Source organism: Macaca fascicularis, chromosome 12 (genome assembly GCF_037993035.2).
Source record: "Macaca fascicularis isolate 582-1 chromosome 12, T2T-MFA8v1.1".
NCBI lineage: Eukaryota > Metazoa > Chordata > Mammalia > Primates > Cercopithecidae > Macaca > Macaca fascicularis.
In genome coordinates this window covers 64,886,190-64,913,185 of record NC_088386.1, presented here as the reverse complement: position 1 = coordinate 64,913,185, position 26,996 = coordinate 64,886,190, and the positions used below count along the sequence as shown (strand labels likewise).

Here is a 26,996-nt window from a genome sequence, read left to right as displayed (position 1 = left end):
GGTGCTGAATAATTGCTAAATAAGGATCCAACCTCCCCAACAAAGATCCACCTCCCTCTCTAATTTGTAAAAACACAGAGCACCCCATCTCAGCAGCCTGTATCCTATCAGGGGAAACCAGGATATCCGAAGGAGCCTAGAGAGATCAGGCCAGGAATGAAGGTCACAGATCTCCATCCAGCAGGCTCTTTACTCCTTCTCTTCCCTACCTCCGCCTCTTTCCCTTTCTTTCTGTCCTTCATTTCCACTTGTCTGGTTTTTCTTTCCTTTTTCATTTCTTATTTTTTCTTTCTCTTCTCTATTCTTGACTTTCCTCCTCGTCCATTCTTTTCCATTGCTCATTTAGTAAAACTGCGTCCGTGCAGATTTCCCCGTGAGTCGCCTCGCCGGCTTCTCTGCCCGGCGAACCCTGCGGAGAGGCGAGGGCAGCGCGTGTGCACGTGTGAGTGTGCCTGTGAGAGTGTGCGCATCGGAGTGTGCTCGTGTATGCACGCTTAAAGGGGACTATGTATGTTGGCGTGGAAGTGTGACTGTGGAATGTGCGCGCGTGTGTGACTGGCGTGTATGAGTGAATCTGTGAATCTGTGTCAGTTGGTGTGACACTTAGGAGTGCATGCGGCTGTATGAGTGCGTGTGTGAGTGTGCACACGCCTGTGGAGTGTCCATGTGTGAGTGCGCGTGTGTTCGAGTGCCCACTCCTCCCCGCGCTGCAAAGTGCAGGGGGCGGGCCGGGCGGCAGGGGGCCTGCCCGCTGGATTCCCGCATGCTTGTTCCGGGGCGGTCGGGTCTAAAGGGCTTTATGCACTGTCTGGAGGGTGGGGACTGGCGCGGGTAGAAAACGGGATGCCTCGGGCGCGGGTGCAGGCTTTTGGTCACTAGGAGCTGGCGGAGGTGCAGACCTAAAGGAGCGTTCGCTAGCAGAGGCGCTGCCGGTGCGGTGTGCTACGCGCGCCCACCTCCCGGGGAAGGAACGGCGAGGCCGGGGACCGTCGCGGGGATGGATCGCGGGCCGGCAGCAGTGGCGTGCACGCTGCTCCTGGCTCTCGTCGCCTGCCTAGCGCCGGCCAGTGGCCAAGGTAAGCCCCCGGCCGGAGCTTCTCGTGAAGCGCCCACTTCCCCGGCTGTGGCAGGGTCGGGTCCGCGGGAGGCCGGAGGGGAGCGCGGCCGGGCAGAGGCTAGGGCCTGGCGGCGGCGCGGGAGCTGCTCCCGGTGGGGCGCTCAGGTTGCTTCGCGAACCCGGAGCGGGAGCGCCCCTCCTTCGCTCACCACGAACTGAGCGGCAGCAAACTTGAGAAAGCAGCCCCGCCAGTTTCGGTGACAGCGCACCCCACGGAGACCCTGTCTTTGTTCCCACGGGCGTTTGTCCTACCCTCCTGGAAAGCACTTTACAGGAGAACGAGGTTCTCTGCGGTTTGCAGCTTGCTCTCCCAAGCGGAGTTCTCTCCTGGGCGGCGCGGTCCCGGGCTCTGCACCGAGCGCAGCATTCCACCTGCAGCGCCCCTCCCGGGATCCCTTCGCGCGCCCAGGGCCGCGGGCCAGAGCACCCCTCCCACCACTGGTGAAACTTGGTCCCGCGGTGACCCCCAGAGACCGCTCTCACCGTACAGATCATTTACGAGCCAAGATAAGGCCGGGAGGTGGGATTGGCCGAGAGCGGCTGAGGGACTGGAGTCTTTTCTTGAAGTTTTCCTTTCCAGCTGGGAGCTGGGGGCTTTTGTGTTGATGAATGGGGCCCGTCTGCATGGCCAGAGTTTTGGGGATCGAATGCAGATAGTTTTTGGTATGAAGTGCTTTAAACTTCTCTCAAGTTGTCCGAGAGTTTATGTTTTAACAGAAACAGAGAAGAGGGAAAGAGAGGGAGAAAGAAACGGAGAGAATAAAAGTAGTAAGAAGGGAAGAGGAAAAGCAAATATAGAGGAATAAGGAAAGAAGGAGGGGAGAGAGAACGACTGGGGCGGGGGAAGAGAGAGAGAGAGAGGAAGAGAGAGAGAGAGAGAGAGAGAGAGAGAGAGAGAGAGAGAGAGAGAGAGACCGAGACCCGACCGAGGATGAATGGGAAGGGCGAGGAGGAGGCTGGAACCGGCGAGCTCTCCCCCTGGCTTTGCGTTGCTAGGTAGCAGCCAGGAGCTGCGTGTGACCGACCACCAGACAGACAGAGGGGACGCTGCTGCCACCGCGGGGACTAATCTGTCTGTGGGGATGGGAGAGTCCCCCCTTTCCCCTCCTGCTCCTTCCCTCCCGTCGGACAACTTAATTGCCCTACAATGAAAATGAAACCCCTATTGTTGTAGGATTAGCCAAAGCAATAAATTGATTTTCCTGGATCACATATTGGGGTTGACGGGTGGGGAATGTGGAAGCCCCCATTTACGGAGGAGTGAGGGGAGGGCTTGTGGATGGGCCGTGGCATGTATTCAAATGGTTAATCTGCTTTCTTTCCTCAATTCTTAGCGTAAGCTCCTTAGAGGGAATCAAGTAAGTAATTATACAGCAACTCCTAGCAGCACCCATTTCAGACTTCCTGGGAAGAAGTTTGGAAACGCTAACAAACCCCACGGGTCTTGCAAAAGTCTTCGGAAAGGCAGGAGAGGCAGGGAGAGATCATTAATAATCTTCCTTTGAACACCCTTTCTCAGTGTTGGTAACACAGAAAGAGGGTTTTATTACTATTGTGCAGAGTTTGCACAATGCTTAGGGTTATATCTCATGTCCTAAATATAGTTATAGGATTTACTATATGGTCCTGTCAGTGCCTGGCAAAAGGAAATCTTACCTTGATTCATCTATGCCCTTGTACAACCAAAAAAGATATTCTTTTTCCTGGGTTGATGGTTTAGTCACTAAATAACCAACACCTACTCTTCTTGATAGTTTTTTGCACCCATCCATCTTCCATTCTATGATAATAATATATAATAATAATGTGTATAGTAATAGTAACCCATCATACACATATATGTTGCAGGCTTTGTTCTAAGCACTTTATACTTATTGACTCAGTTAATCTTCATAATATCCCTTGGAAGTAAGTCCTCTTATTATCACTGTTTTACAGATGAGAAAGTGGAGGCACAGAGCAATTCAGTAATTTGTCTCAGTTCATACTGCTAGAAAATGGCGAACTCAAGGGATTCTGAATTCAGAGTCTGTAATTGCTACAGTACACAGTGTATGTTCTCTCTCTCTCTGTCTCTCTCTCTTTTTTTTTTTTTTTTTTTTTTCTGAGAGACCGAGTCTCGCTTTGTCACCCAGGCTGGAGTGCAGTGTGCAATCTCGGCTCACTGCAACCTCTGCCTCCCGGGTTCAAGCGATCCTCACACCTCAGCCTCCCAAGTAGCTGGGACTACAAGCCCTGGGGAGTATGCCCGGCTAATATTTTGTATTTTTAGTAGAGACAGGGTTTTGCTATGTTGGCCAGGCTGGTCTTGAACTCCTGACCTCAAGTGATCTGCCCGCCTCGGCCTCCCAGAGTGCTAGGATTACGGACGTGAGTCACCGCGCCTGGCCCAATTTCTTTTTTCTTTTGTACAAAAAATGTCATGCTCCCTAAGTTACTGTCCATGTGTGAGGTTCCTAAAGAAACTGAGGGGCAATATGCAACTCCTTACCACCTGCTGCTTCATAACTGTGGATCTTTTTCCAGAATCTCTCCTCAGGTTTCTAAGAACTGAACCCAAGTTTTCTCATTCCCAGTCCTCCTACTTGATCATTTTAAGATGCATTTCCTCTGAATGTCCTCAGCCTGATATGTTGAGATTTCTAGAATCCTGTTGTAATGATCCTGACTTAATATATGAAGTAAAATCCAATGAGATTGTAAGAGCTTTTATTTAAGCACTACATTTTAGGTAGGCTACCACGGCAAACTTCACATCACTAAAAATTGGAGGAAACAAAAAGTTCTGAGTAGTCTATGTTTAGTCTTTGAAAAAAATCATACCACATCTGCATTTTCCTTATCTTTTGTGTAATGCTTTTCAAGAAAAACATTTTGGAGAGCCTGAACTCTGAGTCAAACTGTTTGAGTTCCAACAATGGCTTTACCACTTTCTAGCTGTGTCACCTTGGGAAAGTCAACCAACTTTGCATAGCTCAGATGGCTTATCTGCAAAATTGACAAGATAATAAGAGAATTCACCCAATGACATCTTGTGAGCATAAAGAGATAAAATATGCCAAGTGCTTAGCATGGTGTAAAGTGTATAGACAGTGAAAATAAACTAGAAAATAATCTAAAAATATAATATTTTTATTATATTTATCAACACTTAAAGTAACATATTGTTTTGCTTCCTATTCATATTTCCAATTTTCAAGTATACATAGGAAAGTCTTCTTTACGTATTTTTTCACTAACAGTTCTCTGAAGACTTCTCAGACCCTAGCATGTGATTGGAAGTTTTTTTCTTTTTCTTTTTCTTTTCTTTTCTTTCTTTTTTTTTTTGAGAAAATAGTATTGGCCTTAAACAAAGTTGTATTCTATTTATTAAGTTAAAAAACTTATTTTTCAAAAATAGAAATGGGGTCTCACTCTGTTGCCCAGGCTGGTCTCGAACTCTTGGCCTCAAATGATCCTCCTACCTCTGCTTCCCAAAGTGCTGAGGTTACAGGCAGGAACCACCTTACCTGGCCCAACATTATATTCTTTAATCCAATAAAAATGCGGTAATGTTTTTAAGAGCTTGTATCAGCTTTTATGACAATTGCATCTTCACATGAAGTTTATATGTTTAAAAGGATTGTGGGGGCAATAGCAAACATGTATTGTTTTTATTCCATCATAACTCTGGAACCTCACTGCTGCTTTCATTTCACAGTTATTGGCTTCTCTTTCTCTATTTGAAAAAGTTTCTCTTTACCAGTCTTCATAAGACTTCTGCCTGAACTCCCTTCAGTCATGCACCTGTCTCATTTTAATAGAAACTCAGACTTTTTACAGCTGGAGGCAACCTTAGATATCAACTGGTCTGCTTGCATTTTTTTTTTCTTACAGATAATCAGTTAGCCCAGGAGGGAAAAGAAAGGGGCTGAGAGGATGAAAGGGAAGGCGGTTAATGGGTTTCTTGCCGAAGGACATGTAGCCTGTGATAGAGCTAAGATATAAATTTGCAGTGGACCATTTTTTAGATTCATGCCTTCTAAATGTCCCCATTTAGATTCATGCCTTCTGAATGTCCCCAGCCTGTTTGGTTGGTTGAGATTTCTAGATTCCTTTTGGAATCCTGACTTACCAGATAAGGCACGGTCTGATGAGCAGATGAATCTTAAACAACTGGATGGGTTACCTGTCCCAGGTCAAAGAGGAATCCTGTGGTAGGTTATTACAACCATGTATCATGTGCTTTAAGCCTGGTCCAGAACTGATGCCATGTCAGTGCCCCTACTCCCAAAGACCATACCTCCAGATCCATTTTTCAAATTCTTGAGCCATCAAAGCACATTCCTGAAGATCTTTGGGTTTTGTAGTGCAGGCTGCTATAAGACTAGGTTTTCTGTCTTACTAAAGGTAATTATTAGGTCATAATCATTGCTCATGTTCTCTAGTCAGGCACTGTAAGAACACTGACAGGTTTTTTTTTTTTTTTTTTTTTTTTTGAGACGGAGTCTCGCTCTGTCGCCCAGGCTGGAGTGCAGTGGCGCGATCTCGGCTCACTGCAAGCTCCGCCTCCCGGGTTCACGCCATTCTCCTGCCTCAGCCTCCCGAGTAGCTGGGACTACAGGCGCCCACAACCGCGCCCGGCTAATTTTTTGTATTTTTAGTAGAGACGGGGTTTCACCGTGGTCTCGATCTCCTGACCTTGTGATCCGCCCGCCTCGGCCTCCCAAAGTGCTGGGATTACAGGCGTGAGCCACCGCGCCCGGCCACTGACAGGTTTTTAAACGTTTTAAATTAAAATTTAAAATTTCCATGTAAAAATAATGATACCAAGATCCTAGATGTACTTCCTGTGTAATCAGAAGCGAGTGCATTGTCATACTGGCTTTGGAGTTTCTGTTAAGTCCTAGTAGCTAGAACAAGGTAAGTAGAAAGTTCATGCCTGTAATCCCAGCACTTTGGGAGGCTGAGGCGGGAGGATCATGAGGTCAGGAGATGGAGATCAGCCTGGCCAACATGGTGAAACCCCGTTTCTATTTAAAATACAAAAATTAGCTGGGTGTAGTGACGCGTGTCTGTAATCCCAGCTACTCGGGAGGCTGAGGCAGGAGGGTTGCTTGAACCCGGGAGGCAGAGGTTGCAGTGAGCTGAGATTGTGCCACTGCACTCAAGCCTGGGCGACAGAGCAAAAATCCGTCTCAAAGTAAATAAACAAAATAAAATAAAAATAAATTAAAAAAAGGAAAAAAAAAGAAAGTAGAGGTGCTTACGAAAGAGTGTTGAATGGATTGGAAAGGGGTTCTCAAGGTTGATTGCATGAATCTAGAGCAACTAAAAAAGTTAATTGTGAAGCCCTATTCTAGCATGGAAAAAATAAGCTCAATGGAACCTTTGGTATAAATCAAATGGTTCTATCATATCCTATTAACTTTATAGTCTTGAGTAATTAAAAAAATTTTACCACTATTGTGTATTCTGTGAATGTTTATTTTATTTTTTCCATGAATATTTATTTATTTATTTATTTATTTATTTATTTATTTATTTTTTTGAGACGGAGTCTCGCTCTGTCGCCCAGGCTGGAGTGCAGTGGCCGCATCTCAGCTCACTGCAAGCTCCGCCTCCCGGGTCTATGCCATTCTCCTGCCTCAGCCTCCCGAGTAGCTGGGACTACAGGTGCCCGCAAATATCAACAGTGTGCTGATGAGTCAATAGTATCAATACTACAGAAAGATTAAGGAAGATGAGAACTGAAAAGAGGTGTCTAGATATCTCACAATTAAAATGGACTGCAGTTTTGCATTTAAGATTCTGAAATAGTCATTGACTCATTCCTAATAACCCTGCCCAGGATCTCACCAGCATTAGAAAGATTGGAGATGTTTCAGCAACAGAGTTTTGGGATGCTTTTTGATAATGATCAGATAGTAGTTGTTTTGAAATGTCAAGAGCATTTCTGTGGTTCTTCATATGTTCCTAATGCAAATGTTTCCTAAGTAATTTCTTGACAGTTACAGCGTTTTGAGATGAAGTGGGAAGGGCTTGTGATTTTGAAGTTAGAGGATCTTGGTTTGATGCCTAGCTTTGCCCTTTATTATCTAGGAAATCCAGTACCACACACTCTGGGTGCTCTGGGGCAGTTTTCTTATCTGTAAAATTGGTATATATCTACCTCACGGGGTGGTTATGCAGAGGCAATGAATGTGAAACATTTAATAAATTGTGAAATCTGATGTATATTTCCATTCATCATTATTACCCTTTACAAGAATTTTACTTTTGCCAAACTTGAGGGGAGGAAGGTATTGCAGTATTTTGGTATCTTCTTTACAAGTGGGTCTGTGAATGATGCATCTGTGCATGTTGTTACATCCTTATAGTGGCTACCACAACTTCACATATTATTCAAGTACTGTTATGTTTGTGAATGTCGCAAAACCAAGTTAAACTGCCTGAAGCCAAAAAGGATTTATTGAAATACATAGTTGAGGGTGGGTGTGGTGGCTCATGTCTATAAATCTCAGCACTTTGGGAGTCTGAGGTGAGTGGATTGCTTGAGCCCAGGAGTTTGAGACCAGCCTGGGCAACATAGTGAGACTCCATCTCTAAAAAAAATACAAAAAATTAGCCAGGCATGGTGGTGTGTCCTTGTGGTCCCAGCTACTTGGGAGGCTGAGGTGAGATGATCCCTTGAGCCCAGGAGGTTGAGGCTGCAGTGAGCTGTGATCGCGCCACTGCACTCCAGCCTCAGCGATAGAGCGAGACCCTGTCTCAAAGAAAATAAATACATAGTTGAAAAGATACAGATAATTAGGTTGATCCATTTGAGATTGATTTTTTTCCTATGCAGAAATAGTCAAATATTGGCAATTTCATTTGGTTCAACCTAACAAAAAATGGAGGCTCAAACTATGTCATGCCAATCTTGTTTTTCTTTCCATCTCCTGGTTCTGAGATGACTCCATTCTTAAACATGTTCTCCTTTGATGTAAAGTGGCTGTCAGTGGCTCTGGAGCCACCTCCTATCAGATCATGTCCACTGGGAAAGAATAAGAGTTTTTATCTTAACTGTTCCCAGCAAAAGTTTCAGTTGCATCTCAGGGGCTCTGCTTAGGTTATAAGCTCATTGAAGAACCAACCACTGAATCCTGGGTCATGCTGTGTTCCCATGGCTTAAGCCTGGGCTATATTCTCAGTCTTTGAGATCGTGCACTAAGGGGTGGAGTCCAGAGAGAAATGGGGGTAATTATTGGGAGAATGGTGAACAGATGCTGGGATGCAAAAATAAAAAGTGTCCAGTATACCTTATCAAATAAAATTGACTGATGATGTTATTTTCATTTTACATGTGAAGACACACTTGAAAAAGCTACAGAAATTTCTCAAGAGCTGGCAGCCCTGGGGTAACTTACAGAATTGAAAGGAGAAAAGTATTGGAAACATTAAGAAAAAAGACACGGTGATCTGTGCCCATGTGACCATGTTGCAACTTTAAGTTTAGAAGGAGAACAGGAGAAAGAAGGACTTTTAGAAGGTTTATTTGGATCCTAAAGTTTTCTTATTTGGAGGAGAGCTTTGTGATAGACAGGAAAGTTCTGGAAAATGAACTGAGAGATCAGACTACAAGATCCCTTGAGTCCAGTGTAGTATTTCTTTTCTTTTCTTTTTTTTTAATGAATCTTAGGTTCCTGCTCCTTTTCCAATTTACTTCAGTCCAATGTTTATGTTCCTAAGACTTTGTCCCTTTTCCAAGCACTAGTCCTTGGCTATAAGGATGGGGTAGAGAGAAAGAAGCTCAAAGAGTTTAGAGACAGGTTAAGATGCTTCTGTGGAGACAGAATCCATCTTGGTGCATATCTGAGTGTCCTTAGCACTTCACCTATGGACTTCTTTCATAAATGGTAGAACAGGTATCCATCACACCTTATTGGATTAATTCACAAATGCCAGATATATGTACTCTTTGCTGATGATTACTTTGTTGGTCTCTAATTTAAGTCTTATCTCTAATCACATTTGCTGAGAAAATGGAGATATTCTCATTCTAAAAGTAAGATGGCTAACTTTTATATTAGGGCACTTCTGATTTAGGATAGCACTGAAATTCAGTGCAAAGAAATGTAAGTCTTTCCTAGATAATGACAGATTAGACAATTTGAAGTTTCACTTTTGGTCATTAGCCCTCAGGTCATGCCTGACCCCAAGGTTACTGGAAACAGTGAGAAATGAATGAAAGGAGGAAATGTAATTACCATTCTGTGCATTGAATAGTTAAGCCACTGTTACCATGGATACAATGGCGCATTTATTGTCCAGATCTTGAGATCCAAGTTTGTAAGCAATATCCAAGGTCTCCTTTAAATTTATGTCCTATCAGCCAATAACACATGAAGGTTCCTAGTAACTTTGAAAATAAGTCTTTCCTCACTGATCTACTGATTCACATTAAGTAACAGCATATGTACTTTTGAAGGTGTTGAGGAAACCTGAAAAAGACAAAAAGGAAAGTAGCTACACTTCTGTTATGCTGGACGTTCTTGGATTCCTATATAAAAATATTCTGTCTTATAGTGTCAGTGATTTGCCTGTCACTTTGGGCCCAGTTCTTTGGTTTTTATGTCATTAACAAGGAGAAAATTTCCTGAGTAAAGGTTGAAAAAATCAAAATCGTTATCTTTATTTTTTGAGACAAGGTCTCACTTTATCACCCAGGCTGGAGTGCAGTGATGTAAACATGGCTCCCTACAGCCTCAACTTCCCAGGCTGAAGCGATCCTCTTGGCTTAGCCCTCCAAGAAGCTGGGACTACAGACACATACCACCATGCACAGTTAATTTCTGTATTTTTTGCAGAAATTGGGTTTCTCCATATTGTTCAGGCTGGCCTCAAACCCCTGAGCTCAAATGATCCTCCTGCCTCAGCCTCCCAAAGTGCTGGGATTATAGGCGCTAGCCACCATGCCCAGCCAAAATCATTTATTTTATCAGGGAATTCTTAAAGTCGAATTTAAGAATGAAAGTATTTTATCAGAAATATGGCAATCCTACACACATTTTAATCTCACTAGAAGGGAGGTGATACATGCTAGCATGGTTTAATTTTGATGTGGGGAAGGGTGTGGAGGATACTTTTTGTTGCAAGAAACAGAAAACCCAACTCAAAATGGCCTACACAATAAAGGGTATTTGTTGGCTTATGTGAATAAAAAATACTGAGGCAGAGTGGGGTTCAGGGGAGGTGCAGTCAGGGTTCCAGTTCTCTTTCTTTGTGTTTTCCTTGACCCTACTCCCCCCTAAGTTTCACCTTTGTGTGCAGTCTGGCTTTCCATATGATTCTGATATGGCTGCCAGGGCAAATGGGGCTACATGTTTCCTTGATCCTATCTAGGAGAATCCAACTTTGAGAAGGTTTTAGTTATGTTCTCGAAAGTATTATTTCATCACAATAACTTACAGATTGTTATAATTTCTAAGGACCCTAGATAAAGTCAGCTAGCTCCCCAAACTTGGCATATCATCAAAATCACCTGAAGAACTTAAAAAAGAATATAGATTCTTAAAACCCACTCTTACTAAAGCAGGGGTATGAAAATCTGCATTCTTAAAAATTTTATTTTATTTTACTTTCAGTTCTGGGATACATATGCAGAACGTACAGGTTTGTTACATAGGTATACATGTGCCATGGTGGTTTGCTGTACCTATCAACCTTTCATCTAGGTTTTAAGCCCCACATGCATTAGGTATTTGTCCTAATGCTCTCCCTCCCCTTTACCCCCACCCCCTGACAGGCCCTGGTGTGTGATGTTCCCCTCTCTGTGTGTGATGTCCCCCTCCCTGTGACCATGTGTTCTCATTGTTCAACTCCCACTTATGAGTGAGAACATGCAGTATTTGGTTTTTCTGTTCCTATGTTACTTTGCTGAGAATGATGGCTTCCAGTGTCATTCATGTCCCTGCAGAGGACATGAACTCATTATTTTTTATGGCTGCATATTATTCCATGATGTATATGTGCCACAACCAACCCAAATGCCTATCAATGATAGACTAGATAAAGAAAATGTGGAAAATCTGTATTTTTAAAAGTTTCCAGGTGATTATGAGGGCTGGACACATTTTGGGAACATCTAATCTAGGTACCCTCTCATTTTTCAGTTTTGTAAACAGACTTACAGATGAACTGACTTGCCACTGCAAATTTCTTCAGTGGCAGTTAAATATACTCTGTTAATCTCTTTCTTTTGGATGGGAATGTTACAAGGTAGCTACAACAAGGACAGGACTCTTTTAAGTCTGAGGGTGACATGAAGTACCGCCCTCATTCCTGGCCACCTCCATTTTTGGCCAGTGTGGCAGGTCCTGAACCTCTCCCTAAATGTGCCACTGTTTGTGTCTTAATTGTTATGTTTTGCTCTTACCTTGGTCACCTTTGAAGTTCTCCCCAGACCCTCCTAAGAACATTAGATTCATTAGATTCGTTGAGGTAAATAACTGTTGCAGGTCTTCTAATCTTTTCTCACCTATGTCAGGAATTCATCTCAGAGCACCGCTGTCACAGCCCACTGGCTTCTAGAGAAGCTGTCTGTTCCATGTTTGGAACGGGAGTATTGAAAAACGTCATAGCTCATTTCCTTTGTATCCTAGCCTCAACTATTTGTTGACCTCATGGGGACTTACAGTTTGTTGATCCTGCCGCCTCTTCACCGTCCCTCAAATCCCTCACCTATTTACTTCCTCAGCTTATATTTTATGGCCATGATTAATTTCACTTCCCTGCTTACATACACCCTCAGCAGCTTGGCCCCTTTATCTGGCTCTGTTGTGCTTGGCAAGACCCTGATCGTGGTTAAATCCAATTCTCCACATCTGCATCTCTGTAGCCAAATATGGCAGGAGAAAAACACAACTATACTGACTAGCCTTGCTTGACATTCATGAAGCCAATCTCAAGCTTAGGACTTGCTTCCTAGCCTGTCCATTGCTTCTCCTGCTTCCTTATATCTTCTCCTCTATCCTCAAACCTCTGACATCACCTGCTCAGATGTAGAGTGAGCTTTTTAAAACTATGAAAATAGAAGCAACCAGAAGAGAATTCCATAAACTTCTACAACTCAGCCATCATCATTTGAACTTCAGCTTATATCCTCTGTCTTTCCTCCTATTACACTGGAAGAATTTTCCATGCTCTTAGTCCAACCATTTCATTCATGTTCTAGATCCCATTCCCTCTCACCTCTCTGCAATTGTCCCCTCTTTCTTTTATGATATCCTCTCTTCCACATTACCTTCTAGCTATCACTCTATTTTTTCTGTTCCACTTTACAGTAAAATTCTTGTACAGATGTGCCTATATCCACTGTAATTACCTTTCAATTTTTCCTCAAATCCATGCCATTTTGCTTTAGCCCCCATCCATGCTAGGTTTTTCTTTTTGGTCAAAGTCACTCATGACCTCCATGTTGTTAAATCCAATGATCTATTTTCAGCTCTGGTCTTATTTAACTGGTTAGCAGCATCAGACACAGTATATCCTGACTTCCTCCTTGAAACAATTAGATTTTCAAGAAATTGCATTCTCTTGGTTTATTTTCTTCCTTGCTTGCCTTCCCCGGGTATCTCATGCTTGTTCCTGTCTATTTCCCTGACCTGTTTTCATCTCTAGCTACACTGCCTCCTTGGTGGCCTCATCCTGTCTCATGGCCCTCTTTGAAGCAGGGAGTGGTTTCCCAACTCAGGGAGGCGGCACGGACTGTGGTGGAAAGAACATCGCATGTCAAGTCAGGACATTCATGGGTCTTGTTCCTGAAGAAAGAAGGAAAAATAGGCACAACCAAAGAGGGCCCCAGGCTGCTGAAAAGGACCCAGGGCCACTTGTCCTCTGGGGATAGTCTCTCTCATCTCAGTCCCCATAGTTTTGTTTTTTTTTCAATGGAGTCTCACTCTGTCACCCAGGCTGGAGTGCAGAGGCATGATCTTGTCTCACTGCAAACTCTACCTCCCAGGTTCAAGCGATTCTCCTGCCTCAGCCTCCCAAGTAAGCTGGGATTACAGGCACACACCACCATGCCCGGATAATTTTTATATTTTTGTAGAGATGGGGTTTTGCCATGCTGGCCAGGCTGGTCTCAAACTCCTGACCTCAAGTCATCCTCCTCCCTTGGCCTCTCAAAGTGCTGGGATTACAGGCGTGAGCCACTGTGCCTGGCCTCAGTCCCCATACTTTTGAGGACTCCGTATGTACTTCTTTACCAGGTACATGCTGACAGCTTTCAAATTTATGAATCTAATCGAGACCACTACCCTATAGTCTAGACCCATATATCCAACTGCTCATTTGACATGTCCACCTGGCTGGTCAACAGTCATCTCAGACTTAACATGTCCAAAAATGAACTCCTGATCTCCACTAATGCCCAAACCTGCTTTCCATGTAGAATTTCTCATCTCAGCAAATGGCTTCCTCATCCTTGCTCAGGCCTCAAACTGTTGACTTTTCTTTTACTTTTCTACCCCATATAGAATTTCTTAGAAAATCCCATTGTTTTGATCTTCAAAATATATCTAGAATCCAACTACTTTTCACCATCTTCACTTCTGCCACCCTGATTCAACCGACTGCTGTCTCTTGCCTCGATGATTGCAATAGCTTCCATACTGATTTCCTTGCTGTAGCAACTTTTTTAGAACATCAGTCAGATCACAGCACCCCTCTGCTCAGAGGCTTCCATGGTTTCTGTCATACACAAGTTGGATTGCCCAAAAACAGACACTGTTTGCAGCTTGGAGTATATGATATTTAGTAAGATCAATGCCTGTGAAGGGAAAGGGAGGAAGCAGGATGGGCAGAAGAAGAAGTTGAACTCTGGCAGCCCTTGGTCAACCCAGAGGAAGCTCTGGAGCAAGAGTTGCCTATTAGAGTGTCCTGTGTCAGGCTGAAATGGCCTTGCTTAGTCACTGGATGTGGCCTGTCCTGGAAGGACACGACCATGGACAGGTAGCTTTCTATAGCTGAGGCAGACCCCAAAGGAGCTGATTGAGGAAGAAAGTCCTTCCTCGTAGCTGGTCCTTCCTATAAGAGGAAGCTGCATGGCACATCTCTGGGTGTACCAGTGCTTTCCATCTCATGAAGAGTCACAGTCCAAGTCCTTACTATGATCTACAAGACCCTAACCATTTGGCCTTCACATCACCTCCCTGACCTCATTTCCTTCTCCTCTCCCCAGGCACAGTGTACCAGGCACAGTGATATCCTTGTTTTCCCTGACATGATGAGCACTTTTGGGCCTTTGTGCTTGCTCCCCCTTTTCCTGAGTGCTCTTGCCTCAGATGGTGCATGACTTACTTCCTTTCCTCCTACAGGTCTTTGCTCATAGGTCACCCTCTTAGTGTGGCCTTCTCTGATTCTTTCCCGATCTCCTCTTTCCTGATTTACTTTCTCCATTGCACTTACCACCATCTGACATAAGGTATGTAACTTAATTGTTTGTTTATTTCCTTACTTATTATCTTCCTTTCCCTAAGATGTAAATGGCACAAGGGCAGGGATTTTCATCTCTTTTATCCATTGCTTTCCCTAGTGTCCAGAAAAGGGCTAAATAAGTGAATATGCATTGAATAAATGAATGGACAGATGCCACCATGGGTGCTAAGAAGGGGCATCCTCAGCTCATCACCATTCCCTGGTACTACCAGCTCTTAATTCCTCGAGGCCCCTGGAGGCCCAGTCAGGGTCCTGATGGAGAAAAAGGAAAATTGCTGTCTCTATCAAAGCAAGTGGCTTAGCAACGCTGTTTCTCTCCATTTCACTCCCCCCTTTTCTCCACCCCAATGCCTCCCACTCCCGCCCTGCTGGTGATTCCCAATGCATTTGAGAGTAGTTGAATCTGCCTCCTTCTTTGTAACTTGCATCCCAGATACTTGGTTACCCTGTGAGAATTCCCCTGTACATACAGAATGGGTCATTCTGCTATTTTTAGGACAGATTTGATACAGTAGCTTTTACAAAAAGATAAGCCAACATTTTTAGACTTCATGTTAGTGGACTGTCATTCTGTATTTAAACAGAACACAAAAGAAAGCTGTCTGAGACCATGACACAGTGAAAACAGCCTTGATCAAACAAAAGGCCCTCGTTGAAGAGGGGAGTGGTTTCTCCACTCAGGGAGGCAGCATGGATTGTGGTGGAAAGAACATCACATGTCAAGTCAGGACATTCATGAGTCTTGTTCCTGATGAATGAAGGAAAAATGGGCACAGCCCAAGAGGGCCCCTGACTGCTGAAAAGGACCCATGGCCACTTGTCTCCTGGGCATAGTCTCCCTCATTTCAGTCCCCATTCTTTTGAGGACTCCATACATAACAAATAAGTTGGAGGCAGGAGAATGATGGAGTTCCACACATAGATGAGTAGAGAAGTTGGGAAATAAGCCACAATAAAAATGACTAAATTATTTGAGTGCTTTCTATACCAGGCACTGGCCTAAGTGCTTTGTAGGTATTAGTTTACCTACTGATATAGTAACAGTAAAACTTTTATGGCTAAAGAACCAAAACAATGACAGGTGAGGTAATTTACCCAAAGTGATTCATTTACTAAGTGGCAGAACCAACATTTGAACCCAGAACTCTTATTTGCATATGTTGCCACCATGGATAATTTGGAGCAAGTAGAAGATATTTCCTCTGTACGTAATCAAACGAAGTCTCTTTTAATTTCTCATATTATGATCAGCTGACCTCATTTTAGAGGCTGGTACCATTGCGACCCAACTTTTGGACATTTTAATGCTAGTCTTGGCAGTTCATTCATTCATTCATTCATTCAACATATGTTGCAGCCTTATCATGCTCTAGGCATGATGTAACTATGTACTGCAGAGTATAGAGAGAGTCCCTCAACATAAACCACATCCAAAACAGCTTACTGTTGAACAGAGTATATTTCCACTTCCTTCTAGAAGACTAGAAGACTGTACTTTTTAGGTACAGATTGATTTCTGTCTGCTGCTGGGTTTCTCCTATACTACTATTTCATTATCTGGGAACACCTTTTATTTTCCTCTATAATTATATGTCTTTTAATTCAAAGGACCCTTACCTAATCAGAGAGTTCAATTCTAACCTTCCAGTAGGGACAGCAGTCATCCACAGATTTTCAGAAGTTGTTGTTGTTTACTATTAATGAAAAAATTATTAAGTTCTCTTATTTAAAGTCATTGAAGAAAAAAATGAACGACCAAGTGAGAGCTGAGTTTCTTTACTTCCCAGAGAAGACTGCTGTTGTAGAGATGGAGAAGACATTTCCTGCGTGCTGGGTGTGCTTAAAGGCTTCTTGGCCCCAAAGTATCTCTCACTATGGCCAAAGATCTCTGTTCTGTCATTACTAAAGTCAGTTCTTCAGAGTAAGACATTGTTTCCTCCTGAAACCCCTATTACAATGTGGAAATGTTCACTCCTGTAGGGTAAACTAGTTAGTTGAGATAGTAACGCACAGTAAATGTTTGTCAGAGCAAGGTTCAGAGAGAAGAAGACACAAAGCTGGTATGTTTTAATGGGGAGGAAAGAGGGAAAGAAGGTACCAGAGGTGCGATATAGTCTTGAAAATAAGCCAACTCCCTTTTCTGGGGAAGAAAGGGTTATTATGCTTGTGCTTTTTCTTAGAATGGCTTTATGGGGAATTTCAGCTGTGATCTATTAGGAGGGCCTCAAAGATAGAACTTACACACTTCCAGTGTGGCTGTCCTTCCTCTAGTTAGCAATTGAAATTGAGTTGTTACAACAAAAGGAAAAGTTGTCCTTAAAAGGAACACAGTTGTAAGACTCTATCAACCATTCCTTGGGGATTCAACAGTGCCTGGTAAGTTTGAGAATTGACCCTTGGATTTTAATGTACATGGCAGTTACAATTTGTCTAGGCCGTGATGATTACTATAGGGAATCCTGTTTTTTTCTATTTAAATTTTTTTTTTTAAATTTCTATGTTTTAGAGATGGGGGTCTCACTATGTTGCCCAGGCTGGATTCAAACTCCTAGGCTCAAACAACCCTCATGCCTCAGCCTCCTGAGTAGCTGGGACTAAGGTGTGTGCCACTGTGCCTAGCTCTGTTTTTCTTTTAAGTTACTGTGTAATAAAAAAAGGATTTGCAAATGCATAAAGTTGAATATACACATATCCTAAGTCAATTGTTAAATGATTGGTTTTTATGTACCAAAATTCTGCATTTTTTTTCAAGGTCACTTCTGATATAAGAATTTACTTCTTCCCTAATATTTGGTGCAGTGAGGTGTTGAAAGAATTTGCTAAGTAATCATTGAAAGCTAAGATTCTAGTGAAAAACAAAATGCATGGTTTAAAAATTGAACGTACTAACTGAAAGACAGTGGAAGTTAGATGCTTCTAGCTGTAAATAATTAAACCCAACAGTGCAGACGAGAGAACATGGCACCAAGAGGGACTTGGGCTAAGAAGGATCGTATTGTATTGAACACTTTCGTTTCCCTGTAAGGGAAATCAAAAGGGTCTTTAATAGTTGTTGCTGATTGTGACTATGTGCAACAAAATCCCACTGTAATCCAGATTTAGTTTTCAAGCATTTTGCCGTGATTGAAGGAAGGAGAAAGGGATAGGAAGAAGGATGGGGTTTTATTAAAGCTGTAGTTACTTCTTCCCTTTAGGAGGTCTAAGTGTGACTTGTCACAGTGACCTGGGACTTTGGTTCCTTCCAGGGCCTTCCTGTTCTATGGGCACATTGGTGGATCAAAGACAGTTGACTTTTTTGTTTTGTTTGGTTTTTGAAGAGAAGCAATGGTTCTGCTAACTCAGAACAAGAGCAACAAGAGTCATGTAGGATGTTTTTCTGAGTTTCCCTAACATTGCTCGGTTTTTTTTTTTTGACCGCCCCCTCTTTTCCTTTTGAGGTGGGGCCAAGTGGTCAAACCTCCATTTTTCTGTCTGTGAAAAAGAGAGTTGGCCTTTATGAAGTGCTTTATTTTATTTTAAAAATTACCATAGGCTAAAATTGCTGCGTATGTGTACAGTTCTGTAAATTGTAATGCATGTATGTATTTGTGTAGCCACAACCTCCATCAGGATTAGAACAGTTCAGTCACCCCCACTAATTCCCTTGTGCTACTCCTTTGTAGTCACACCCTCCCAATAAAGTGTTTTTTAGGTTCCTTTTTTGAAAACTGACTTTCCCAGATGAATGTCTCCATTGCCTTTTATTTGTTCATTTTTATTTATGCAGTGTTCCTTGCTCATTTTTGAAGCAATTCAAAATGACACACATGGTAAGGTTGTAAGACTGCCTTTCCTTCATTATAACGGAGAAAAAACTCTGGAAAGATGGCAGCTCTTTCAGTATAGCCATATAAGAACAAAATTTCCCCAAACTTGGCTTGTTGCTAGATTGGAATCCGTAAAGAAAACACACTCAAGAAATCTCTCTTGAAGAGGAGGACAGAGGTTTATTTTTTATTTAACGATTTACCCCTTGACACCTGGGAAATGATTAGTTGATGTTTTCAAAGAAGATTAAGTCAGTGTGGTTAATTAACTGTGGTAATCAGGTGACTTAAATCAATTAACTCCTTGTTAACAATTTCCATCAATTTTGTAAATAAATGACTAAATCAGTAAATTGTACTCTTAAGATTAAAGGCTATTTTCTGATTTATTTTTTTGATGACAAATTAGAGAGTGTTTCCTTCTCATCTCATTCCCTCCCTGCCACTCTTACTCTTAATCATAAGCCAGTTTTAGTTTGAGAGGAGCACACCAGGGAAACTTTTAATATATGGTTTTAAGGAAAAGTCAGGCTTTAGACACCTTTGCTCTTTCATCTCAGCACATTTTGAAAGAATGATTTAGGGAGAGCAGTGGTTGGGGAGGGTGTAGAAAGTAATCCTGAAACACACTCTAGGATAGGCTTTTATTATTAAGTCACTTAATGTCTTGTTTTATTTATCTTTTCTAAGTTAAAACTCGATGAGGGGTATAATAAAATGAAACAGGGTTTGGCTCTTAGCTAAAAATAAACTTTAATGGGTATCTTACATGCTCTATTTAGAGGGAATTTCACAAAATACTGGGATATATTGATTGCATTCATTTGTAAAGCTTGATTGCATTAAAAAATACCACAGAAATATACAATTAAAATGTTACTTTTTAGAATCCTTATAATCGAAAATTCTCTTCCCTGCTTACATAACTTACATGTCTTTGTCTCCAATGAAATATGAGCTGGACAAACTAATATAAGAACAGAAAACAAAACACCGCATGTTCTCACTCATAAGTGGGAGTTGAACAATGAGAACACATGGACACAGGGAGGGGATCATCACACACCAGGGCCTGTTGGGGACGGGGGGCTAGGGGAGGGATAGCATTAGGAGAAATACCTAGTATAGATGATGGGTTGATGGGTGCAGCAAACCACCATGGCATGTGTATATGTATGTAACAAACCGGCACGTTCTGCGCATGTACCCCAGAACTTAAAGTATAATAATAATCATAAAAAAGAAAGAAACATGAACTGGAAAATTATAAAACCATATCCTATGCCCCTGAATATGCTATTGCATTCTCTGAGGATTTTCACTGTAGGACGGATGATATAGGGTTATTTATGGTTGCTTCAAGAAGGCATCTTGAATAACTTTTGAGGAGTTAGTCAATATTTGTGTATTTGCAAAAATTCTATGCTGTGCTCACATTTTATAAAGAGAAAATTTCTATGGCTTCTTTTAAGATATTAAGGGTAGACTAAGTTGGGAAATTGAGCTGAAGCCACTGTTGTAAATTTAAATCTCTGGCTGCCAAGCAAAATTTTGGGCTCTTCCTATTATTATAGAAACTTCCTGGCCATACCCCCACTACTCCTTCCCAACTTCCCTAAGGATCTCCAGTCTCAGCAGGATCTACCCTGGACATAGTTAACCTGTGGCCAAACCCTTTCTGGTACTGGGACACAGTCTGGAATCAGAGCTCGAGAGATTTAGCTTGACTGCTTTCCAGATGTGTGCCCCTAAAGCTCTCTGAGCTTCAGTTTCCTGGATTATACAATGGGTATTAGTAATTTCTACCTTACAGGTACCTGGGAATATTTAAAGAACATTGTGAACATGCAAGTTCCTGGCACTTGCTGAGCATTCAATAAACATTTGGCTCCACAGGGAACCTGATATTAAATCATTCATAGTTGACCAGATCTTGGTTAGGTCATGCAGCAGAGCAGCCACCATGCTGTGGTTTTTTGAAATAAAGAAACCACTTGTCAGATTCTCTATCCATAGAAATTGCTGGGGAAAAATACAGCTTTTTAAAGGAGATGAAACTACTAGACAAAAATTGTTAGAAGACAGGCCTTGCCACCTGCCTTTCTTCCCCCAAGAATGTTTGGTTCTTCACCTCCCGGGTCTTGAAGGCGCAGATCCAAATGTCAAGTTGCCAAGAAGTTCAAACTTTGGTGGACCCAGTGTTTCCATTTTAGGTGTCCTGTGCATGCTTCCTGTAATCTTGGTTTTATGCAGAACTTGCTGATGATGTCTCTATAACTCTGAGAACAGGAATGATGGAAACATGGGTCTGAGTGGAGGTCAGATGTGTCCTCTGGGCAAGGAGAAGGATTTGCCCAGGGAAGACTATACTTGAAGAGGAGCACTGGATTTTGTGAGAGGTTTTAGGCAAAGCATGTAAGAATCACAGTCAGTGAAGAGTTTTCTCTCTTGTAAGAGTTTCTTATTATTTCATGAAACAACAAAAAGGGTAGTGAGATGTTCAACAGGTGCGAAAGCTGTCAAGCTAGACTTGATTAATAATTACAGTTAAAATAATTACTGATGTATTTATTTCACACACATTTATTGCAAGCATATTTTGTCAGGAACTGACATGCATAGATGAATAAGACATGCAAATAAACAATTGTGCTACAGGGTGAGAGGTCTATAATAGAAGTTTGGGAGCACAGAAAAGGCAGTGATGTAGTCAGCTAGGCCTGAGAGGACCAAGGGCCAAGGAAGACCACACAGATTGCCATACGAACTGAGCCTTGAAGGAGCTGGGAGAGTGGACTGTGGAGGATTTTGTATGTCAAGCTGAGAATTTTGGTGCCTTTGAAGAAATGTAAGCTGGGAAGTATAATGATCAGACTTTCATTTTGTAAAAAGAATACTTGCTGCAATGAGAGAAAGCAGATGAACTAGTTAAGTTAGAGGATTACTGGGATTATCTGGGTGACAGATGATGAGGGCAGAACTAGACTTGTGCACCTGGAAGTGATGAGAAAAGGAGAGAGTCACCATGGAACAAAGAGAAAGCTTTTATTTGTTGCTGTTTTTGATAATTCCTGTTATTTGTTTTATAAGTTGGTATGTTTTATTTATGGGAATATTAGACATGTCTTTTCAATGTGTGTGTATGCTAATTACATCCATAAATATGCAATGGTTTTTTTTTTTTTTTTTAAATTTTCCTGCCTGAAAAATTTCCAGCTTGCTGTCTATCTGGGCAAGGTGTGTGATATTTTCTTTGTTTTAGTTCATTGATTCCTAGTTGGTTCATCTCCCTCAGGGAACATTTGGAAACATGTAGTAGCACTTTTTGATTGTCACTATGCCTGAGTATCCCTGCCAGCATTTAGAGGGCAGAGGACAGGAATGCTAAACCATTGCAATACACAGGATAGTTCCATACTACAAAGAATTGTCTGGGCTCAAATGCCAGTAGTGCCTCTGTTGAGAGCTCATCTTGGTTGATAGGAAGTGAATAGAGAGGCAGGAAGGGACGCTCTTGGTAATAAGAGCGGTCATACACTGAAACTTATTATATGCCTGGTATATAGTCACCATAGCTGTAGCATTTCATTCTATGACCGTCCAGGGAGGTAGATACCATTACTATCCCCTTTTTACTAATGAGTGAACTGAGGCAGAGTAGGATATTTGGCTCTGGGCCTCACATATTTGACTCTAATGCTCTGTTTTCCCACATGCTTTATTTTCTTGTAAATTTAAATTAATCAATACTAAGAGGAAAAGGAGAACCACATTTACTTTGTGCTTTATAGTTTGTTAAATATCAGAATATACCTCCTGGAAACATTTCTGCCAGTTTAGCAGAATATTGACAAGTTATCACCTTCAAGCATTTTTTTAAAATATGGAAAATGTTGGATGAAATTTGTTTAAAATTAGGATGGCTTTGCTTTGTAGATTGGAAGAAACTCTTATTTGATGGAATAACAGTTGGTACTCCATAAATGTCTGGGGAATTGAATTGACTCTATGGAGGCACTTAGTGGCTTTAGAGGGTGTCATAGATCTTGCAAATTTATTTTTATTTTTTTACCTCACATAAAAGTGAATCTGCCTCAAGTACGATCTTTGTCGTTTGAAGACGTGCAGTGACATTGATGAGGAATGTGGCTTTTTCTTGGACATACCTTGCACTTCCCTGTTTCTGTGCCAGTTCTAGTATGTTTCCTTTGTGAGGCATCTCCTCCTCTCAGATCCATCTATCTGTAGCTTAAATGCACCTTCCTGTACAGGACCTTTCTTGATCTCCACTGAATGTTGTCTGAACCTCTCTTACAGCATGTCTCATCATGCCATGAGATACAATCATTTGTGTATGTATTTTATCTTTTCCTCTAGAAGAGTACCACATTTTGGGAGAGGCATAGAATAGGACCACCGATGCTAAGAGTATGCCTAGCTCCTCTGGGCTCTTGTGTCTGGCACAGTGCCAGGCATAAGCAGGCACTCAAGAAATCTTTGTTTAATAGAAAGTCAAAAGAACAACATGTGTTATAGTAAATTCCATCACGTTGGGGAGGTAATAGGCATGCTCTACTCTGGGCTCCTGTTGCAGAGAGGATTTTGTTTGGCTTGCACAAGACAAACATTTAATTCTCTCTTACATAACCAGCAGTAGAAGGCTGGTCTGGTGCTTCCGTGATACCATTAGAGACTCAGGCTCCACTGTACTCTGCGGGTGACTGCCATTCCTGAAGTCATCTCATTGTCCAAAATGGCTGGTATAGCCACAGCCATCCTTTCTCTATGCCAGGTAGTGGTATTGCAGAAGGACAAAGAAGGATATGCCTTCTCTGTTTAAAGGAGACTTTCCAGAAGTCCCACACAACACTACTGCTTGCATTTAATCTCATCAATTAAGACTTAGTCCTATGATCACATTTGGCTGAAGTTTGGAAAATGTAGCTTTTAAGCTCAGCACATGGTTAACCTGAGTAATGCTGGATTCTATTACTGAGGAGGAAGAGGGAAATGAATGTTAAAGTATGCCACGACTGGTCCTGGCCAAAGATGGTTGGGTGACACTGGGCATCTTCTCTTCAGCTTTGAGTACCACATTTTGGGAAAGGCGTAGAAAATTTGAACCTTATTTGAAAGAGAGAAACAAGAATGATGAGAACACTGGAAACAATGTCATGGGGGAATGATGGAAAAACTGGAGATGTTTCTTTTGGACAAGAGAAGAATAGGGGAACAATGGCTAGCTCTCCAGATATTTAAGGAACTATTATATGAAGAAGGATAAAACTTATTCTAAATGACTCAAAGAGATGGGAAATTGTAGATATATCGTATACACTAAAAGAATGCTGGAATTCAACTTTAAGGTCACTTTTAATCTTTAACCTTATATAGTACAGATGCATACCATATAGATGTATCCGTAAGTTTGTGCTTTTGAGGTTGAAATTGCTTATTCTCTGGTCTCTTCATATTGGAATTCCCTTTACCCGAGGGTTGCTATGGTGACAACACCCTTAGCAGTCTGCATTTTGAAAAGCTTTGGGCTTTTCCTTTTGTGAGATGTGGTCTCTCTGTTTCCCCCATGCTTGGCCTTTTTCAAAATGTCATCAAGTCAGAAACAATTTCCAAATTTATCAGAGTGAAGTGAGGAGAATTTTAAAATCATAGATACTAGTAACGGGTTAGTAATTCTATATTGTATGACTCAGTGATTCAATAAATATTGTCACTATCAACTTCTTTGGATTAAGATAGCTATGTTTAGGCAACTGGTTAATGTTATTTAAATTATTTTTTAAATTATTAAAATAATTTTTTAATAATTTAAATTATTAAATGTGTTTTTAAATTATTACTAAATTTCTTAAACACCCTTGAAATATAATTGTTGAAAATGTCTTAAAAACACAGCTAGTATCAACCAGAGAAATAATTTAGCAAAGAGTTAATTTATTTCACTAAGTAGTGATATATTTTTGAAAGTATGTGGAATGGATGTGTGCCTATAAACTTGACTATCTTTGTGAATTAAGTTTTATTTTTCTAGTTCAATTTTACCTTGAATATGGATATGTTGTTCTTTTGTGAATCTCAGACATCAGAAAGATTTAGTTGAGGAGAGAGTATAGTGTAAAATAAAAGTAATTATAAAATTTAGTAATGATAAAATACTCAAATTTCTGTATTAAATTAGCTTTTGGGGGAATGAGCTACATAATTAGGTTATTTTAATAGATTTTCCAACCAGGTAGCAGATGATGAATATAGAAGAGCTACGTATATATATATAAACTCTTATATAAGCAAATATTTATGAAGCAAAAAGAAGCCTGTAGAATTCAGAGGGAGACAATATTTGGAGTTTAAAGGATCAGAAAACACTAACCTAAAAATAGTATCAGTAATCAGTTTTTATTAAACACTTACTGATATGCCAGACCCATAATCCTCACTCTACCCTCATATTAATGTTATGAGTAAGAGCTCTTATTATCTCCATTTTTAGATGAGGAAATTGAGGCACAGAAATTAAAATGGCTGTCAGAGAGTTAGTAAGAGGTGAAGCAGTGGTTTGAACCCCTAGTATATGACTAGAGGGACTTCACCCTGAACGGTTAGTTGGCTTCTAAGCAGTCTTCGCATGCTCTTCCCCTTCCTCGCCCTACTGTAATATTATAATAGTTTCCCCGTAGTATGCAGCCATCTGGCTATCCAGATTTTATCTCTTAACCTTCTGTGGAAAAGCTGTTGACTTTCAGATATGTTGGGCAGAATGGAAGAAGGAAAATACAGACTGTTATACTTGGAGAAATAATTATTTCATATGTAGCAGTAGTTGAATCAATAGGTGGACGAATTTACTGAAATTTCTTGAGTTAATCCAGTGATGGTAAACAAACACATGGCCAAGTGAGCACTCTATGAAGTGTGCCTTCTGGAATGCATATTGTCTTGTCTTTTCTTTTCCCTTCCTTCCTTCTTTCCTTCCTTCCTTCCTTCTTTCCTTCCTTCCTCCCTCCCTCCCTCCCTTCCTCCCTTCTTTTTCCTTCCTTCCTTTCTTTTTTCCTTCCTTCCTTTTCTTTCTTTCCTTCTTTCTTTCCTTCCTTCCTTCCTTCCTTCCTTCCTTCCTTCCTTCTTTCTTTCTCTTTCTTTCTTTCTTTCTTTCTTTCTTTCTTTCTTTCTTTCTTTCTTTCTTTCTTTCTTTCTTTCTTTCTTTCTTTCTTCCTTCCTTCCTTCCTTCCTTCCTTCCTTCCTTCCTTCCTTCCTTCTTTCCTTTTCTTTCTTTCCTTCTTTCTTTCTTTCTTTCTTTCTTTTTTTCCTTCCTTCCTTCCTTCCTTTCTTCCTCCTTCCTTCCTTCCTTCCTTCCTTCCTTCCTTCCTTCCTTCCTTCCTTCCTTCCTTCCTTCTTTCTTTCTTTCTTTCTTTCTTTCTTTCTTTCTTTCTTTCTTTCTTTCTTTCTTTCTTTCTTTCTTTCTTTCCTCTCCTCCCCTACTCCCTCTCTCCCTCCTTCCCTATTTCTTTTTCTCTTTCTTTTGCTCTGGGTTTGCTCTGTCACTCAGGCTAGAGCACAGTGCAGTGGCATGATCATAGCTCACTGCAGCTTCAAACTCCTGGGCTCAAGGAATCCTCCCACCTCAGCCTCCTGAATAGCTAGGAATACAAGTGTGCACCACCACACCTGGTTAATTTGTTTTGTTTTTGTAGATACTAGCTCTCACTATGTTGCCCAGGGTGGTCTCAAACTCCTGGGCTCAAGCGATCTTCCTGCCTCAGCCTCCCAAAGTGTTGGGATTTTAGGTGTGAGCCACCATACCTGGCCTCAAGTCTGTTTCTTGATCAGTACGCCTGGTAACATTGGGCTCTCTTGTGTGCACATATGTAGATGTACATGCATACATACACATATATTCCACTTTGGGTGGAATGGATGAATATTTTGTTTCCAGTGGAAGGAGTTCTTTGAGTTACAAATAGTAGAATAAGGGCTTTCAGTTTACAACAGAACCCAAATGACAGTGTTTCATTAATCATGTTCATGTGTTAATGGATTCTCTTGAGACCTTTGGAGTCATTGCTTTTGCAATATTTCCTTAGGGCCTTTTTCTTCAGTCCAGATTAATCTAAAATACATTGCGCTGATCCAGAGATGTCACCAAATTCTCCTGAAAGGCCCTTTGACTGTATTTGGACTGGCCTGTGCTTTTATGGAAAAATGCTATCTCACTGCTGATGAGGTTTCTGGCATTAGCAAAGATGGCCTTATACATGGTACCACAACCTATGTGGTACGATGTTAGGAGCCCTGATAAGATACTCTGTTCCCCTACAATCTGCTCCATCAAGCTAGTGAGGAAGGTATTTAGGCATTAGGAATACCTAAAATGCCACAATTAGAAAATTCATTCCTTGGAGGGCTTCTGTTTTCTGCTTAAAGTGCAAATACCCGTAGAAGGCTTTAAGAATCACTCACCTTCCTGTGAGTAAGTTCACCTGGGAGCAGATTTTTGGGGTCAGGGTCACGAGCCATGAAAATTCTGGCCATGTTATGGGGATCTGAGGGAGAGAGAAGGAAAGGATTTTTAGACAAGGGTGGGGGAAGTCAGGCGGAGG

The 26,996-nt window shown here is 41.6% G+C and overlaps 1 protein-coding gene across 1 annotated transcript in view; it reads left to right on the top strand.

Annotated features, from left to right (window-relative positions):
* The first annotated feature begins 862 nt into the window (after positions 1-862).
* The window catches only part of LRP2 (LDL receptor related protein 2), a 213,793-nt gene continuing 187,659 nt past the window's right edge, over positions 863-26,996 (top strand). The window contains exon 1 of the mRNA XM_005573401.5: positions 863-1,076. Within this exon, the coding sequence (XP_005573458.3) occupies positions 998-1,076 (79 nt within the window). The 5' untranslated portion in view covers positions 863-997. The remainder of the gene's footprint in view (positions 1,077-26,996) is intronic.